At 28.9% G+C, this 17,260-nt stretch overlaps 1 protein-coding gene across 2 annotated transcripts in view; it reads left to right on the plus strand.

Annotated features, from left to right (window-relative positions):
- The first annotated feature begins 943 nt into the window (after positions 1–943).
- LOC139095135 (teneurin-a-like) overlaps positions 944–17,260 on the plus strand; it is a 177,053-nt gene continuing 160,736 nt past the window's right edge. Inside the window, exons 1-3 of one of the 2 annotated variants that reach the window (XM_070646398.1) lie at positions 944–1,314; positions 14,459–14,698; positions 14,894–15,230. In XM_070646398.1, coding sequence (XP_070502499.1) covers positions 15,094–15,230 — 137 coding nt within the window. In that variant the 5' untranslated portion in view covers positions 944–1,314; positions 14,459–14,698; positions 14,894–15,093. Of the gene's footprint in view, positions 1,315–14,458; positions 15,231–17,260 lie in introns of both variants that reach the window. The other variant, XM_070646399.1, reaches the window with a different exon arrangement.

Genomic DNA, 17,260 nt, shown 5'->3' on the forward strand with positions numbered 1-17,260 from the left:
GTTTATTCTACTTTATTCTCGTATATACTCTTATTTTCCTTATTATAATAGGATGTTCAAATACGTCACAAGATAAAATTTTGAATAAATAAAATTAAAATAAATTTGAATTGTATCAATTATGACGCAACAACTTAAATTGTGAAGAAATGATTTGATTTGACAAAAATAGCAAAGCAGTCGCTAATAGGCAGAGAGGCTGATTTTAGGTACCGTTGTGGTCGTTTTGTAATATGAAAGCATACACCTTGCTTGTTAGGGAGTGACTTAACATGACTTAACTATTGAATTTGCTGGCTGTACAGTTCAATTGTGATCTAATGCCTTACTCAGATATCGCGTGAAACTGGCCATATTTCTGGCTTCCGCTTGCTAATTTCTGAGACTTAACATGACTTGAATTATAAAGTCGCAGATTTACTTAAGAAACAACGGAACCAAGCATGGGTTTAGGTCGCTAAAACTCTACTCGATAAAAAATTACTTCAATTTTATCTTATTCTAAATCAATGACTTATTTTGATAGAAAACTGTTAAGTAATGACTCAAATTGTAAAAAAAAATAAAAAATTTGTTAAATTGTTGATTTAATTTGTCAAAATTCAAATGTTAAAGAATGTTAAAGAAATTAACTTCCTCAAAATCCTAGTCTAATGTTTATAAACATTTTCATTGCTCAATGCTTCTTCTTCATCCGTATTTGTGACTGTTTCAATCCCTCAAAAGTAAACAACAACATAAAACATCCAAAAACATTCGAATGTTTCACAAAACATCGATAAAACACTAATAAATATATTCATTGCATATATCAAATGTTTATCCATTGTTTCAACTTACACTGAATGTTTTATCCACTTTCCTTTCCAATGTTTTTCTCCATACATCTCACACAGACCCTCTTCATACAATCATTTCTCACCATCCTCAATGTGTCGTTAGCCGTCGTAAGAATCGGTCGTACAACTTTTTGTCGCGTATTCTAGTGAAAAAAAGTGAAGAAATTTTTACAATTTAAGTAAAAAAAAAACAGAGAAAATTATTATCAATCACATCGCGTGTGATTAAACTTAAGTGAAGGATAAAAAGTGTTGAAAAATATTCTTTTTGGAGAAAAATTCTTCTCAAAAATTAAAAAAAGGAAAAAACTTAAAAAGGAAAAAAAAAATTGAAAATAATAAAAAGTGAAGGAAGAGAAGAAAAAAATCAAGGCGATAAAAATATCGATCAAGTTTTTTTGTTAGTGAAAAAAAAAAAAGTGAGAAGAAAAGAAGACGAGAAAATCAATGGAGTGTCTTTCAGTTTGAAAACAGTGTTAGTTTCCCCAAAATATATAATAATAATAATATCCATTACTGGACAAGTTTTTCTTATTGTCAATTCGCAATGTAACAAAAACTACTTAAAAAAGTTGAGAAAAGAAAAAAGTTTTATTTTTATGTACAAAAATCGTTATATATTGGATTTTAGTGTTCAGTGGAAATTTTTAAGGAGCAAAAAAGGAAAATTCTCTTGAGGAAAAATTTGTCAGATTTGATGTGAAATTGATATTGGACTTGGAAATTTGAATGAATTTTTGCAAAGAAAAAATTGTTTTTCTATTCAGTTTTTTTCAAGTTTCTTGGAATTTTGTCACTTGATAATGAAGACTGTCAATGATTTTGAATATAAATAACGAATATTTAATGGAAATTTGACCAAAAAATTGTAAAAATTTTGAAATCTTTTGAAAGAATTTTTTCAAATATTCGAGAATTTTTCAAGAATTTCTTTTAAGAAAAGTGCGCAAAAAATATTGCAAAATTCAAATTTTGAATATTCTCAATTTTTAAAATTATTTGCTATTAAAAATTGGCAATAATTAATATTTTGCAAGATTAACAGAAGTCATGAATTGGATTTTTTTAAAAATTGAAAAAAAAAATGATTTAAATTTAAAATTTCAACAAAAAATTTAAAAATCGAAATCTTCATTTTCTTCACAAAAAATGCCAATAAAAAATTACCGACAGCTGACTCTAAATCTCTTAATCTCCCCAAACTACAAAATCTCACGTTTTGTGTAAATTTAACAATCACAACAATTCCGATATTTTCAATTTAAATTAATTTTGCAATAATTCCTCAATTTAAAATCAGTCACAATATACAATTGCCTACTCTAGAATCATCCCAAAAAATATAAAATTACATCCTATACACACTTAATTTACAAATTCAACACACTCCATGACAAGTTCATGATCCTGAAAATACACAACAGAACCGAACCTCATGCAACGGATTCATTTCAACATTCTGGAATTTCGAAACCTTCTTGCCAATATTTGCTCCTTTTTTTTCAGTGTGTTTATGTCAAAATGTTAAACAATCACTTGAAGATGAAATTGGGATTATTGGAACTAATTTTCTACCTGCTTCAAACTAGTTTTATTTTCTTTTCATTTACTTATCTCGTCTTTGAATGAAAATTATGACTTAAGGAATATTGAGGATGAAACCTGGCAAAATTAAACAGTAAATTGTCCAAAAATAAATTTTTTGTGATGAGAAAATTAATTTTTTTTGTGAGTTAATTTCATGGCAGTTTTTTGTTGATTTTTGTGAATTTTGTGATTTTAGTGACTGTGAGAAATATGTCTGAGAAAGCCGGTTAGTCAGTTATGAGTTGTGGAAGACAAATTTTTAAATTGAAGGCAATTTATTTTGATTTTTCGCAATTTTAAATTCCGGAAAGCATATGAGTTAGAAAAAAATGCTGTGAATTGGAGATCAGGTCGACTTGACTCTGACTCAGAGCTTGAAGTCGACTCGAATATTATATGAAATTGAGTTGACTTAAGTCGACTTTTCCATGCAAAATTACAGTCGACTTCGAGCTCTACTCTAGCCTTAAGTCAAATTTCATTGAATCAGGCCTGGAATCAGAGCCATGATGACCTTGAGCTTGCTTTTTGGCTAATTATACGTCGTTTCTTGTCCGGAAATTATTTAAATTGATGACAAAATTGACATATGTTCAAAATGTGTGAAGAATTGGATTAAGGGGGTGCTAAGTGGAACCATTATGTGAGAAAAGCAAAGACAAAGCCAATGATGCCCAGACTACTGCATTTTCAATTGTTGAACGATATTATTGACCAAATCATATATTTTAAGATTGAGTCTAACTCAAATTCAGAAATGAGTCAGAAAGTCTCAAATTTCACATTTTCAATTCAAAAATTTAACATAAATTTCTGAAAATTTTTAAAAAAATTCTACAAATTTCCGAAATTTTATATGAAAATTTCGATAAATTTTTGAATTTTTTTACAAATTTTGATAAATTTCTTAAATATTTTCTGAATATCTCAACTAATTTCTAAAATATGTTCTGAAAATTGGAATAAAATTCTGACAATTTTTACAAATTTTAATAAACTTTCATACAAAAAAATCAAATTAAATCAGTACAAAAAACCTTCAAAACTGTTGCAATAATTTAAAAAAAAAAAAAAAAAATCTTTCGAAAATTACTTTAAAAATCTTCCACAAAAGTTCAACAAACAAGCAAGCTGCAAACAAAATTCTCTCGCAAACTTCATCCAAGGATTAGCAGCAAGCAAGCAAAAAATGACAGAATCTTTCTTGTGTATTTTTTGGTGAAAGATAAAAAGTAAAGAATGAAAAAAAAAAAGATCCATAAAAACAGAAAATTCGCATAAAATTTAATGGTCTTGTCTGTTTTGTGTCACATTAAAAAGCATATACTTTAATGATAAGTACCACACACTCAAGGCTGTCAGTAAAATGCTTCAACTTTTTTTTATATATATTTCTCTTTATTAAATTAACTTCTTAAATGGATGGAGAATCTCGCATTGCATTGCACTCGTTGTAATGCTTGCTATTAACTCCAATTCTGTTCTCAAACAACATTCAAAAGTAAATATGAGATAAAAAAAGAGATGAAAAAGAATGAGAAGAGAGAGAGGAATCGATTCTGATGAAGAATATTAAAAATAATAATGTTTTGCGTTTTAATTTGATATCTTGAGTATTATTTTGGATGTAAGAAGATGAAAAAAATGATATAAAATTTTTATAATGATATCTTAATCTTAATACAATATAAAAGGAGGACCACTTGTTGAGATTTTGACAGAATTTTATTTGAAAAGGAATTAAGAAATGTTTAAAACTTTTCAAAATTGAAAGAATGAAATTTCAATTTTTTGTGAAATTCTAATTTGAATTCTAATTTTCAAAATTTCTCGAATTCAAAAAAAAATTTAAATTTCTTAAAATTTAAAATTTCTAAAATTCAAAAAAAGTTGAAATTTTCTTAGATATCAACAAAAATTGTAATCTTCTCAAATTTGAAAAAAGTTCAAAATTTATCAAATTTCAAGAAAATTAAAAATTTCTTTATTGTAAAAAATTTAAATTTTTTCGAATTTTTCCTCAAATTTTAAAAAATACTCAAGAATTTTCAAATTTAAATAAACTTAAAAATTTCTCAAATTTTAAAAAATACTCAAGAATTTTCAAATTTTAATAAACATAAAAATTTCTCTGAAAAATTGAAACTTTTCTTAATAATTCTAATTTTCTAAAACTTGAATTTGAAATTTAATACATTTAAAGTTCACTTCAATTTAAGAAATTTTCGAATTATTCACAATATATTAAAGAACTTATCATTGTCCATTCTTCAAAAACTTCTCAATAACCTCCACAAGAGTTCAATCTCCTAACTCCAAATCCCTACAAAGAAGAACTTTATTCATTCGATCAAATCAACCAAGATATGCTCAAAATTAGGGGTGTCGATTACAAATCCCAAGTATTTGGGATTTGGGGTAATTTGTAAGGATTTGGGGTACCCCAAGTACTTGGGTTTTGGACCCAAGTTGAAATTTTTTTCAAAAAGGTAGCTTAATAAGACACAATGTATGTCTGTTCGGCTGACGTTAAAAACTTTTTATCTAGACATCGTAGAGAGCTCGGAATGGTTTTAAAATATCAGTTCCATAAAGTTATTGCGGCCACGAGCATTAAAAAGTTTCAAATCTACGCATAAATGCTATAATTAACAAATTTTCATTTTCATATATAACAACAACAAAAACAACAACACGTTTTTTCATTGTTTTACAGTGTTCTTCAATGTTTTTCGATGTTTAATCAGTGTTTGCTGAACAAAGTTTGAATTTTTTATGACCGTTATGTGGTTTGAATAATAAAAATCCGTTAAATGATGAAGTTCTTAAATTTCTAGTATGGTGACTTGGAATTTACTGGATCTTGTTTTGTGGGTCTGGAAGTGATCTGAAACTTACTGGATCTCGTTTTGTAGGTCTGAAACTGACTTATTAATCAATTACTGATCGCTGGGACAAAAATGCGCTTAAGTCCCTCGATCAATAACACGAGGACTTTTGTAATTTTTATATTTTTTCATATTATTATTTTTTTAGTTCTTCAAAATTTTATTATTCATTAATATTTTCATCAATTTTCATAAATATTTGATAAGAAAAATTTAGGGTTGGCCAAAAAAACTACAGATCGGCATTTTTTTGCCGATTCGTAGTTAAAAATGCATTTTTATTATATATGAAAATTTGTTTTGGTTAATTTTAAGTATATCATAGTGGAAATTCCATTTACGAGACTTTTTCAATTTAGTGTAGGAAGATCCTGTCAAAAAATTACAATTTTCATAAATTTTCACCTTGATAAAAGAAATTTGAGGTGAAAAGCCATATCTTTCCAGGATTTTTGAAATTTTTAAGAAAATGTTGGCCAAAATTGCCATTTTTTGCAATTAAAAAAAATCAAGATAAATAGAGTTTTTCGAGAGTTTTATGACCTATTTGAGAAAATTCAATCAAGTGAAAAATCGCAGTTTTAGGGATTTTAAACAAGATTTACAATAGTAAATAACAATATATGGTTAAAATTTGACTTGCATCTAGATGCGTTGGCCTAAAATCCCAGAAAATACGCCTATTTATAATGATATTTTGTTCTTATTGGAGATTTGGGATTTGTACAAGTACTTGGGGTCCTGGGATTTGGGTATTTGGGATTTGTACAAATCCTGAAAACCCAAATAATCGACACCCCTACTCAAAATAATGAAATTAAATATATAAAAAAAAAAAATGATAAATGAAATTTCTTCTTTATCGAATAAAAATCGTGTTAATAATGAATCATTATTTATCATCAAAGCAGCTTCTTTCAAATATATATATCTAATGAACGAATGTTGTAGATGAAATTCTCTTCTTATTTTCTTCATTCAACAATTTTTCACAGCACAAACAATCGAATTTCATTGAGTTATATGGCGATAAGTTATTAATTATGTTCTGTATGCGAGCGTTGATACCAAAAAAGAAATATTTTTTTAAATTGAGTTAAAATAAAAAAAAATTTTATGGAATTCCGTTAGAAATTTTTAAAAAAGTTTCTTTTTGATGTTGCGAAAAAAAAAAGAATTTTTTTTGTGTACTCAATTGTGAAGCTATGATGAGATTTTCGGTTCCTTTTTGTGTAATAAACGTTGTTTTCTATTTTTGTGTTAAATTCTTTACCTGAGGACGTTCTGAGAATTTTATTTAGTTCCTTCTGTGATTTGCTACGGTATGATTTCTCTTATATAAGGAATGAGAACTTGTTTTGAGGAGAATTCTTGAGTTTTTTTTTGTTGATTATTTAGTCACAAATGAACTTAAACATTTTTTGTGAATTTTGGGAATTTTGCAGAGCTCTTAAGGATGTTTATTGGATTCAAATCTCTTATGTAAGGTCCTAGTTGGGTCCAATCCTTAAATTTGTAGTTTAAAATGATCTAATTCTTATTAAATGACAACAAGGTCTCTGTTTGATTCAGTAACGTATATTTGAGGGAATAAGAGGATTCCCAACACCCAAAAAACCCAATATCCCTATAATACAAGTCTAAATACAGTCTTAATCCTAAAATTATTAAAATAACAAAATTACAAAAATTCAATTAATCCAAAAACATTCAAAATTTGCCATTCCTCAACAACTCAACATAATCATTAACTTATCAAAAAGATAAAAATCAATAATTCTCTAGAAAAATTCAAAACGGAAGCAAAAAACACGACACAAAAAAAATATATTTCTTGTAACATTCACGTGTCACTGCCGCCAGCAATCTTCATTTTCATAAACATTTTTTTTAGCTCTCATCTTTCATAATAAACTTCACAAAATTGATTTGTGCATGGTCAGGGTCTACTTTTTCTGTCTGTTTTGTGTGTCTCTGTGTGAGATCAGGTTCGAATTTTTATGTTTTGAAAGAATTTTGTAATTTTTTTGTTGAAAGGATGGAAAGTATTTGAGGATTTTTTTTGGGGTTGAGTAGAAATGACGGTTATTTTAAGTGGGATATTTGAGCTATTGTAGCAAAAAATAATTAAATAGTGCTCTGCAAGCATGAAGCAATTTTCTGGTCCTATTCCTTCTATTTAGTCAAATTGTTCAATTTGTTGATTGTTTTAGAGATAAAAATCCTAAAATAGACTCTAAAATTCCTAAAGTTATACGTTTTATGCCTAGTGCTGTTATGCAATCCAATTAAAATAGAACCAAAGCAGTCCTAACTGTCGATAGAATATTTTGTACCAATTTGCACAATTTTAAGTCAAATATACTTTTAATTTAACGTCACAAACATCCGGAATCTCCCCAATCCACAGCTAAACAACGTCATAAATGAACAAATCCATGAAAAAATTCTTTTCCAAAAAACATTTCATAATTTTAATTCCCCCCAAAAAAAACGAAATACCTCATCCAAAAAATGAAGATTTATGTCCAAATTCATTGAACATTGTGATTTATGTAAGAGAAATTTCCATTCTTAATTAGTCGGTTTCAATTTCCTCTTCTTATTTCTTCTCATCTTCTTTATTCTTGTGTGTGTCTTGGGCCATGTGCATAACGATTCATTTATTTACGTTACATAAATTACTGTAAACATCTCACAATGATGATCATCATCATCATGTTTATTAAAATATTCTTTCTTATACCAAAATAGATGTAAAAATGAGAAAAATTCATCTAATGAATTAAATTGATTCAAATTGAATAATGTTAGTGATTATGCTCAATAAAAAGTCTCCATTTATCATGAAATTGAGAGCATTGAGTACTGAATTTGGTGAGAAAAAATTGGGATTCTCTCACAAAATATATCAAAAAAGATTTGTTTTGAGCACCAATTGCACTTAATAAGAGGTCATTGTGGATGTTTTTTTGCTACTGAGAACTTTTTTTTGGGTGAAATTTTGTATTGATAGCTTAATTTCCTAAAAGGAAATTGTGTTTGTGTGTTTGTTGGACAGCAAATGTTTCAGTTTGAGATGATTTTTATTTGGAGAATTAATGAGTTTGTGGTGAGAGTTTTTGGGGTCGAATTTAGTTTGAATTATGGAAATTTGGGTAGAGATTATTTTTTAAATTGTGGAGTTAAGCTTATTAAGCTAGCGAATTTAGTTTGAATTTTGAATAAATTCTCAAAATCTCTTAGAAAATTTCCAAAAATTTCTTAAAAATCTACAAAAATTTCAATACTTTCACAATTTTTTTGAATAATTCGAATACAAAATCATCTTAATCTCCTTATAACTTACAGATTTCTTGACTAAACCCGGCTTAACTTCACCTAAAACTTAATTCTATTTTAAATTCTATAAAGAAATCAATAAAACCCCCAAAAAGTCACAATTGGGAGGAGATCAACTTGTTGCAATCCAAACCAAAAACAACCAATTCTATTTCTACGTGTGACTCTTTATTTTCACTTCAAATCTACACTCGTGTTATACTTTTTTTATTACCCTCAATAAAATACCGCCAAGCAAAAAAATAAAATCGATTTGAGAAATTTTCCTCAATTTCATTTAATAGGGTCAAATTGTTCTCGCTCACAATGAGCTTATTTGCGGGTACTCGAAAATGAAATATGTATTTTAAATTTGATTATTTTTTGCTACATTGAGTTTTTTTTATATTTGCTTAAACTCACGACGATGAAAAATTGGCAAAAATTTATTTTTAATCTTGAATAATTTTTCACGAGAAAATTTAATTAGACGGTTGAGGAGGAACGGAAAAGACACAAAAAAAAAAGATGTGAAAAAATAAAGAAATCTTTTTAAAGACTTAAAACAGATAAATACGTCATTAAGGAGTTAAGTAGAATGAACCTTCTTAATTCGAGTGGAAAAAAAGTCATTTCGGTGAATTAAGTCGGGGATATTTTTGTGATTTTTTGGGGGCAGTCGGGTGAGGTTTGGGAAAATTGGATGAATTTTTCCGGATTTTGAAGAAAAACTCAATTTCGGATTTTTTGGAAGAGGAAAATTTCAAAATTTCTCAAAATAATTCAAAAATTCACTGCATTTCATACTTTAGAGCAGCACTGGAAGTTGATTCCGACTTCATCGACTCAAATCTTCCCAAAATCCAATTCTCCATCAACCACACCGTCCACAGACCTCCCAATCCCCCCATTATCATCAACAATCACACCACGACATCTTTATATTCAATTTTCACAACGTAAATAATCTTAAGCATCAGCTCATTCCAACATAATGACTCAAAATGAACATTTTTTTTTGTCCAAAAAGAGGCACACAAAACACAAAAAACAGCAGCAGAGAATTTTTTCATAAAAATAAATTTTACGACGACGAGAGGAAAAAAAATGAAAATAAAGGAAGTAAAAAATTTCCTCTTGTGACTTTTCTTTTGAATTATTTTGTGACAAAACAGTTAATCAAGAGAATCAAGGAAAAAAACACAATTCTGGGTAATTTATTCCAAAGATTTATTTTTGGAAAAATTGAATGAGCAGACAGAATGAACAGAAAAATATTCAGATGAAATAATTGCAATTGACAGACTGGATTTTAATGAGAATTTTTTTCGTTGTGGAAGTTAAAATATTTGCCGATAAAAAATGTCGATGACTTGATTGTCTCTTGTTTAATGACTGGATAATTTATTGAATTTTTTTGGAATGATTATTGAAATTTTTCATACTTTTTGATAAAGTTGAATGGACTTAAAAAGAGGGACATGGGGTGGAATTTCAGGAAATAGAGTCCATAGTAAGATTCTTGAAGTCTCGGTCTCGACAAATTCTTCCGGAATGTCTCGGTCTGGGTCATGACATCAGGAACATTTAGTCCATAAGATGACGCAAGACCGGATATTGCCGAAGTCAAAATCACTTCGGACTGAGACTAATTTACTTACTTATTGCAATCATGTTCCTACGTGGAGCTTTCCAGCAACAGAACGCTTTCCATTTGACTCTGTTGCTGGCTCGGACACCCCTGACTTGGACTACATCGACTTTAATCACCTAAACTCACCTTTTAATTAGAACAACCTAACATTAATTACATAATACATAATCCCAATACTATCTAGACTCTTCACACTGTTTAATTCTCAATGAAACCTCAAAAAAAAAGAAATGTTTCCACAATCAATCGATATCAATTCACTCATTCATTCTATTTGATTGTAGATAATATGATTAATTAATTAATTGAATATGTAATTGTTTGTTTCAATCCATTATGAATGAGATAATGAATGTGTTCGTGTAAATGGAGTTCCAATATTCCTTTTGAACATAATTATTGATTTTCTTGGAAATTTGAATAATGAGTTGGAAAATTTTTATTTTTTTGAGAGGATTGATTGATTGGATAGGTGGATTATTGTGGATTGTTTGAGTTTAAGGAGGTTTTTGGGTTATTTAATTGAGGCAATTATGGGATTGTTCCTTGAAAAATACTCAAATCGATCCAAAATCCGCCACCAGCTGGCCGTTACCCCGACTTGGAACCGAATTCGGTTAAAATCAGAGACGTGGAATCGGATTTTTTTTTTATTCCGATTTCTCGAAACCACACGGCATAGAAATTGCCGAAAATCTGGTTCTATGTTGACTTGAACCTTGATTTCATTCAATCTGGTCAAAAACCTGAGTTACGCTGTCCTGGTTCCTGGATTTTCACTTCGTCTAACTTACAGGATCCTTAATATTTACCCCTGTATTTACCTTAACAATTCATTCCAAAAAATCCAAAACCTTCTTACTAACCACAGAAAAAAAATCCATTTCTCAAGATTTTCCTCAAATTTTCATTACAAAATTCCATTTTGACTGCTCAAAACTCAACTTAAGGAATGAAATTTTCTTCTGCTTTAGAAATAAATATTCAACACATTTGAATGGAATGAAATTTCTCTCAAGATGAGGAAGACAAGATGAATGTAAATGCTTAAAAATATTTATGAATATGTATTCAAATGTGGATTGAATGATTCCACCCTTGAGGGAAAGAAAGGATTCGTTGAGATTTTTGTGACAAGCTGCAAGTTTTGTTGGTTGATTTTTTGAAGGTTTTGTGGAGATTTTTGGATGTTTTGAGGGAAATTTCTTTAAAATTATTGGAAAAATTGACAAAATTTTGTCTAAAATTGTCAAAATTCTCAAAATTCTCAAAATCTTTAGTTCCTTCCAACAAAAACCATTGCAAAATTCTCAAAATATTTCCACTGTACAGTAATAATCCTATAAGTGCTTTAAAATACTTCTTAATAATTTTACATTTACTTCACATCAAAATAAATATTTTTCCTGAATGCATAAAATTTGTGAGCTTCTTAATGTTTATTTGAGACACTGAAGAAATTTCATAATCTTCACTTAGAATTTTAAGATGAATTTTGGAATTTTACATTTTCTTCGTCCTTTACATGTTTTGATTTTGATAGCTCTTGGGTGTTTTGAGGAGGTAGACAACCTTGGAAAAAGTTTGAAGCCAGTTTAATGAATTTTGTTAGGAATTTAATTTTTTTTTTTTTGCTTACAGGCTTTGGACTTTGTTTTGTAATTTTGAATGAAATATTTAAGAATTTATGGAAGTTTGTGGGGTGTTGAGATGGGTTTTTGCTGCTTTGATTGGGTTTAGAAGAGTAAAGTCGATTAAATGTGCATCACATCGTATTTGCTGGGTTGCTGTATTGATGGTACGGCGTGATGCTGCGCTGACGTCATTGTGTAGGCACATTTAGATAAAAATCGCAATATTTAACTCAAATTTGATAGAATCAGGTTGAAAATCAGACTAAAATCACCTAAATTCAACCCCACATCCACTAAAACTTTATCTATTAATTTAATTACCCCAATTAAATTACCCAAAATCGTAAAATTTATGTCCCTTTACCATATAAATTCATTACTTATCCCAAAGTTTTCAATTTATGTTGTTTAATATTTATGTAATGAAATAATTTTCACATTTATCGAGGTAAGACAGAAGTTTCATTGCTGCTCATTTCCCCTTTCGTACACACAGAAAAATCACACTTTTATATCACTCTTGGGATGCTTAATTTAAATTAAAAAAATAAACTTTTTTTCTCATTCATTTCTTTTGCCTTCATCTTCATTTACATTATTGTTAATGTTTATTTGTATTAAGGAAATGATGCAAGTCTAGTCTATGAAAAGATTCTGTTTAGAAAGAGAAATGTGCAGGGTGTGCAAATTTGAAGAATTTAAAAGAGTTAAATATTAAAATAAAATTGAATTTAACTTTAATAAGAATTTAAAATATTAGAAAATTCAATAAAATTTAAAATTTAAAATAAAATTGAAATTTGAATTTTTTAAGATTAAATTCAAAATTAAAAAAATATTAAAATTCTTTTCTTAAATTAAAAAGATTTCAAAATTTTTTCAAAAATTTAAAAAAATATATTTTATTTAAAAAATGTTTTAAAAATTTAAAAAATTGAAAATTTGAAAAATTAAAAAAATTTTAAATTTTTTCAAAACCCAACAAATCTCACCAGAACCTTCAAAATCCAATTCCCCCTTTTTCTGCACTTGCCATTCTCATTCACTTCCCAAGAATTAACTTCTTTTTAAAATGTAGACAAAAAATATAATTTGCACAACATTAATTTTATGCGATATATTTTCTTTTCTTCTTAATTTTTATGGTCAATTAAGCGTCGAGATGATAATTTTGTAAAGTGCCGCTTTTTCATTGTAATTCGCACTGACTTTAATTGTCTTGAAAGCTGAAAAAATAAAAAAAAATAAAAGAATGAATGAGAAACAACATAAAGTAAAGATGCAAAGTTGGGTGTGGAATGTGGATGAGGTTATTTGAGGTGGGTCTTAAGGCGCATTATTGCATTATGGACATGATGAGTAATGCTTTGAATAATTGATGAATATTTTGAAGATTTAATTGATGATTTGGGGTCTGATGTGGATTTTGGGTGTCTGGGGTGAATTATGATGGTCTACTGAGCATTTTGCTGAGTCTGATGGGGATTTCTCGAGTCCGGTGTTCAACTAAGGTGATCAGGGGTTTGATGGTCAATAATACTCGTATGCATAGGGTCCAATGTCCAATTTAGATGGTCTGATGTCTATTTTTGTGTGTAAAAATTTGTGTGATAAAACATGAATTTTAAACCAACAATCCTCAAAATTTCCCCAAAAAACGACAATCTGCTCCAAATTTCCACAATATCCAGCTTCATTATCATCTGCAACAACCAACAGCAAACAGCACCAAAAGAGAAAGACTCTTTACAAATATTTCCTGACACTGAATAAAATAAACGAAACATAAAACGCTTTAAGGGACTTTCAAGCCTCTTTCTTTATCATAAAAACTAGGGTTCGACAAATATGCGCATATGCATGCATACATGCGCATACAGTACAAATGTATGCGCATACAGTATTCGCATACAATGCATACAAATGCATACAAATTTAAATTATTAATTCATTTAAAATCATTTTTTAATCTGGTAAATGAAAAATGGAGATGAAAATCATATTTTTCAGACTTTTTCATCCTAACTTCTTTCATATTGCACGGAAAAATGTGTTAATTAAGGTTTTTTATTCTAATTTAAAAAATGATACAGAGCATTAGATTTTATAGGGTTTTTTTTTTTCTTAAAATATGAGAATTAACTGAGAAAATTACATTTTCTTGATTTTTTAACTTATTATTAGAAAGTTAATGCTAAAAAACACACTTTCTAGAGGTTTGTAAAAGTTAAATATTAAAAAATCTTGAAAAATCAAAAAAAAATTATTAATTTGTATGCAAACAATTGTATGCAAACAATGCATATTTATGCGCATATATGCATGTGTATGCGTATGCACGCATATGCGCATACAGTTTTTACGAACCCTAATAAAAACCCAAAAAAAAGGAGGAAGAAGGCCGAGCGAGTCATTTCATAATGGCACATTATAAATCATTGCGAAATGGCATAAAGAAATGTTCACGAAAAAAAATAATTTTCCTCTCATATTAATTGCTTGTTAATTTTCTGTTTTTTATTTTTTATTTTGCAGCCTGCCGAGTTCCAACGTGAATTTATGGAATGAAAATATAAAAAAAAAATATATTTTTTTTGGATATGTGTGCAAGTGAACAATTAAAAATATAAAAAAAAATCTGTATATGCGTGTGCTTAAAAAATATATGTATTAAATATTTATAAGTCAAGTGTATCATTTTCCCCGTGATAGTGTTATATAGAGCACAATAAATTCCATATAGTGAACAGGTCGAGGAGCAGAATAAAAAAAAATGTATTTAATTTACAGACATACATAAAATATTTGACATTCATAAATTATATTCTCCGTCGACAGTGTGTGGAGAGTGCAAATTAAATTTAATAAACACAACGAAAATTGAATTACATGAAATTTTTTTCATTTTTTCATCTTTTTTGATTAAGTGAAATTGAGATTTTTTTTTTATTTTTAAATTTCATTTATCAGTGTGTTTGAGGTCTGAATTATGATAAATATAAATAATTTGTAGAGTGGGGAAATCTCTCTCAAATATCATTTTCAAGAATTATGTCACAATTTATGCCCTAAAATTCCCCATAACCTCAAAAAAAAAAATTAAAATTTTTCTTTTCAACGAGAAAAATCCAACACAAATTTCTTAAGGTCGAAAAGAAATTCCCGTCACAATGACGATGAAATCGATGAAGTACCAGGAATGTGATACAATTATGGATAATTATAATCCAATTCCACCGCCATTGCCACGTCGTGTGCCACCTGTTAGGAATATTTATGCCGAGCCGTTTGAAACAAATACAACACGGTGAGTAATATAGTCATAATAAGCTAAGATTTTTTTGTACATTACATTGGAGTAAATTTATTCTATCGACCATGTTAGCAGCCAATAACCATTTGTTTCAATCACAGAATGTGAAGCTCAATCACTGTCGACCTGTGCACATGCGATTTATCTCCTTTGTGGAGAATTTTGAGCGAATTTATTAAGGATGCTCGATTTTTGGGAGCATATTGAGGTACTCTAGGTTATTGTGGACAGAATCCTCATTTGTACTGTAGTGTGGGTTAGGGATTCCCTGATAATTGACCCTAGGGATTCTCAAACATGAATCTTAATGGCATAAGCCCCAAAAATTGAAATTTTAAGCTTGTCCTAAATTAAATCAGAGATTTTACCAATTTTCCATGAAGATTTCCAATAAATCCCCCCAAAATCCTTAGGACATCCTCCAAAACCTCACAAAATCCCCCTCAGGACAAAAATCATTTCCTTCCTCTAAGAGAATTTACTTTACTTACATTTTATCCTCCCTATTTATATATTGTGTCTATTAGCAAAATAGAACGACAGTAGACAGTAGCAATTGTCCATGCGGCAAGTCAATTCCATGAGGAAAAATTGCTCTCCGCAACATAAATCCGCATTACTTTATTTGCTCTTCCTTAATGCAATATTCACGAAGGGATTTTCGATTTTTTTTTTTGCTTCTTTGAAGGAAAAAGAAGGAAAAAATTTCATTACGTGGGTGTTTTTTTCTTCCATCCGTGTTGCTTATTAGATTGTGTCTAGAATTTTTTCCTTCCCTTTTTTTCACATCGGGTGATCTCCCTGGTGTTCCATTGACTCCACATTATGATTCTTAAATAATTCAATAAAATTTTAAAGAAGCCTTTTGGGAAAGTCTTATTTTTTTCATTACTCGTGTTTGTTCACATTTGGAATGAAATTAAATAAATATTTGAAAGAAAAATGTTCTTATAAAGGTTGATAAATTTGATGAAAGAATGGATTGAGCTGCTTTTGGGGGTACTCAACGTACTCCTTTTTTTTTCAATTTAATTTAAAATTAAATTTTTTATGATTCATAACACAATAAAAAAGAAAGTATGAAAGAGGAAAAGAAAGATTCAATAAATCATGATTTAAAAGTTTTTTTTTCTGTGAAACCGAGGAGTTCATGTGGAGGTTTGGGGACTGAAAACGCTGTGAAAACTAAGCCTTGTCATATTTTAATGTTTAGTCAATGATTCTAGAGATAAACTGATGTTTCGAGGGTTTGGTACGGTCAAAATTGCCAAAAGCATGTTTTAATGACCTACTAAGGTAACTCTTGTGTTGGTGACTAGCATGCTGTTTAGTATGCCTTACAGTATCTATAATCTACACCTAAGAACCTGTTAATCATCATTAGAACCCTGAAATCACGTTCAAATCACATATTAAGGGAACTATAGCATTGGTGACTACATTGATTCTTAGAGTACCCTACACCATCCATAATCTACTCTTAGAGACAGTCTAATCATAAATAGAACAATTTAATCATCAATAGAACCCTCATAACTCACATTTTTACTAAACAATTCAATATTCACCTTTAAACCCTCCAAAAAAAAATCCTCAAATTTGATTAATTTCAACTTCAAACCAAATTCAACCCGACTTCCTTATCAGCCTTTATTTTTTCGATACTTCCACTGAAAATCAACAAATTCCATTCATCAACATGTCAAGCAATCACTTTAACAACACCCACAGTCAGCTGAAAAAATCCATACATTTCTCGGGCACCTTCAAAACGAAGAAGCAAGGAACAAAAAATTTATTGAATGTAAAAAAAAAAGAATTGCGATTGATAAAAATCTGTACAGAATTTTTTTTTACTACCTACTGTGATTTCTGGCTCACGCACTGTACATTAACTGTCGTTGCCTTATTGTTGTTACGCAATTTTGAAGGAAAGGATTTTTTTTTTGTTCTGTGCTGGCGTAAGACCTTAATACTCAAGTAAAATTTATGAACTTTTTTGCCTCTGCGAATAAAAATAAAAG

Source organism: Chironomus tepperi, unplaced genomic scaffold, assembly GCF_022539635.2.
Source record: "Chironomus tepperi strain 1889 unplaced genomic scaffold, CSIRO-AGI_Ctep_v1 contig_359, whole genome shotgun sequence".
Classification (NCBI taxonomy): domain Eukaryota; kingdom Metazoa; phylum Arthropoda; class Insecta; order Diptera; family Chironomidae; genus Chironomus; species Chironomus tepperi.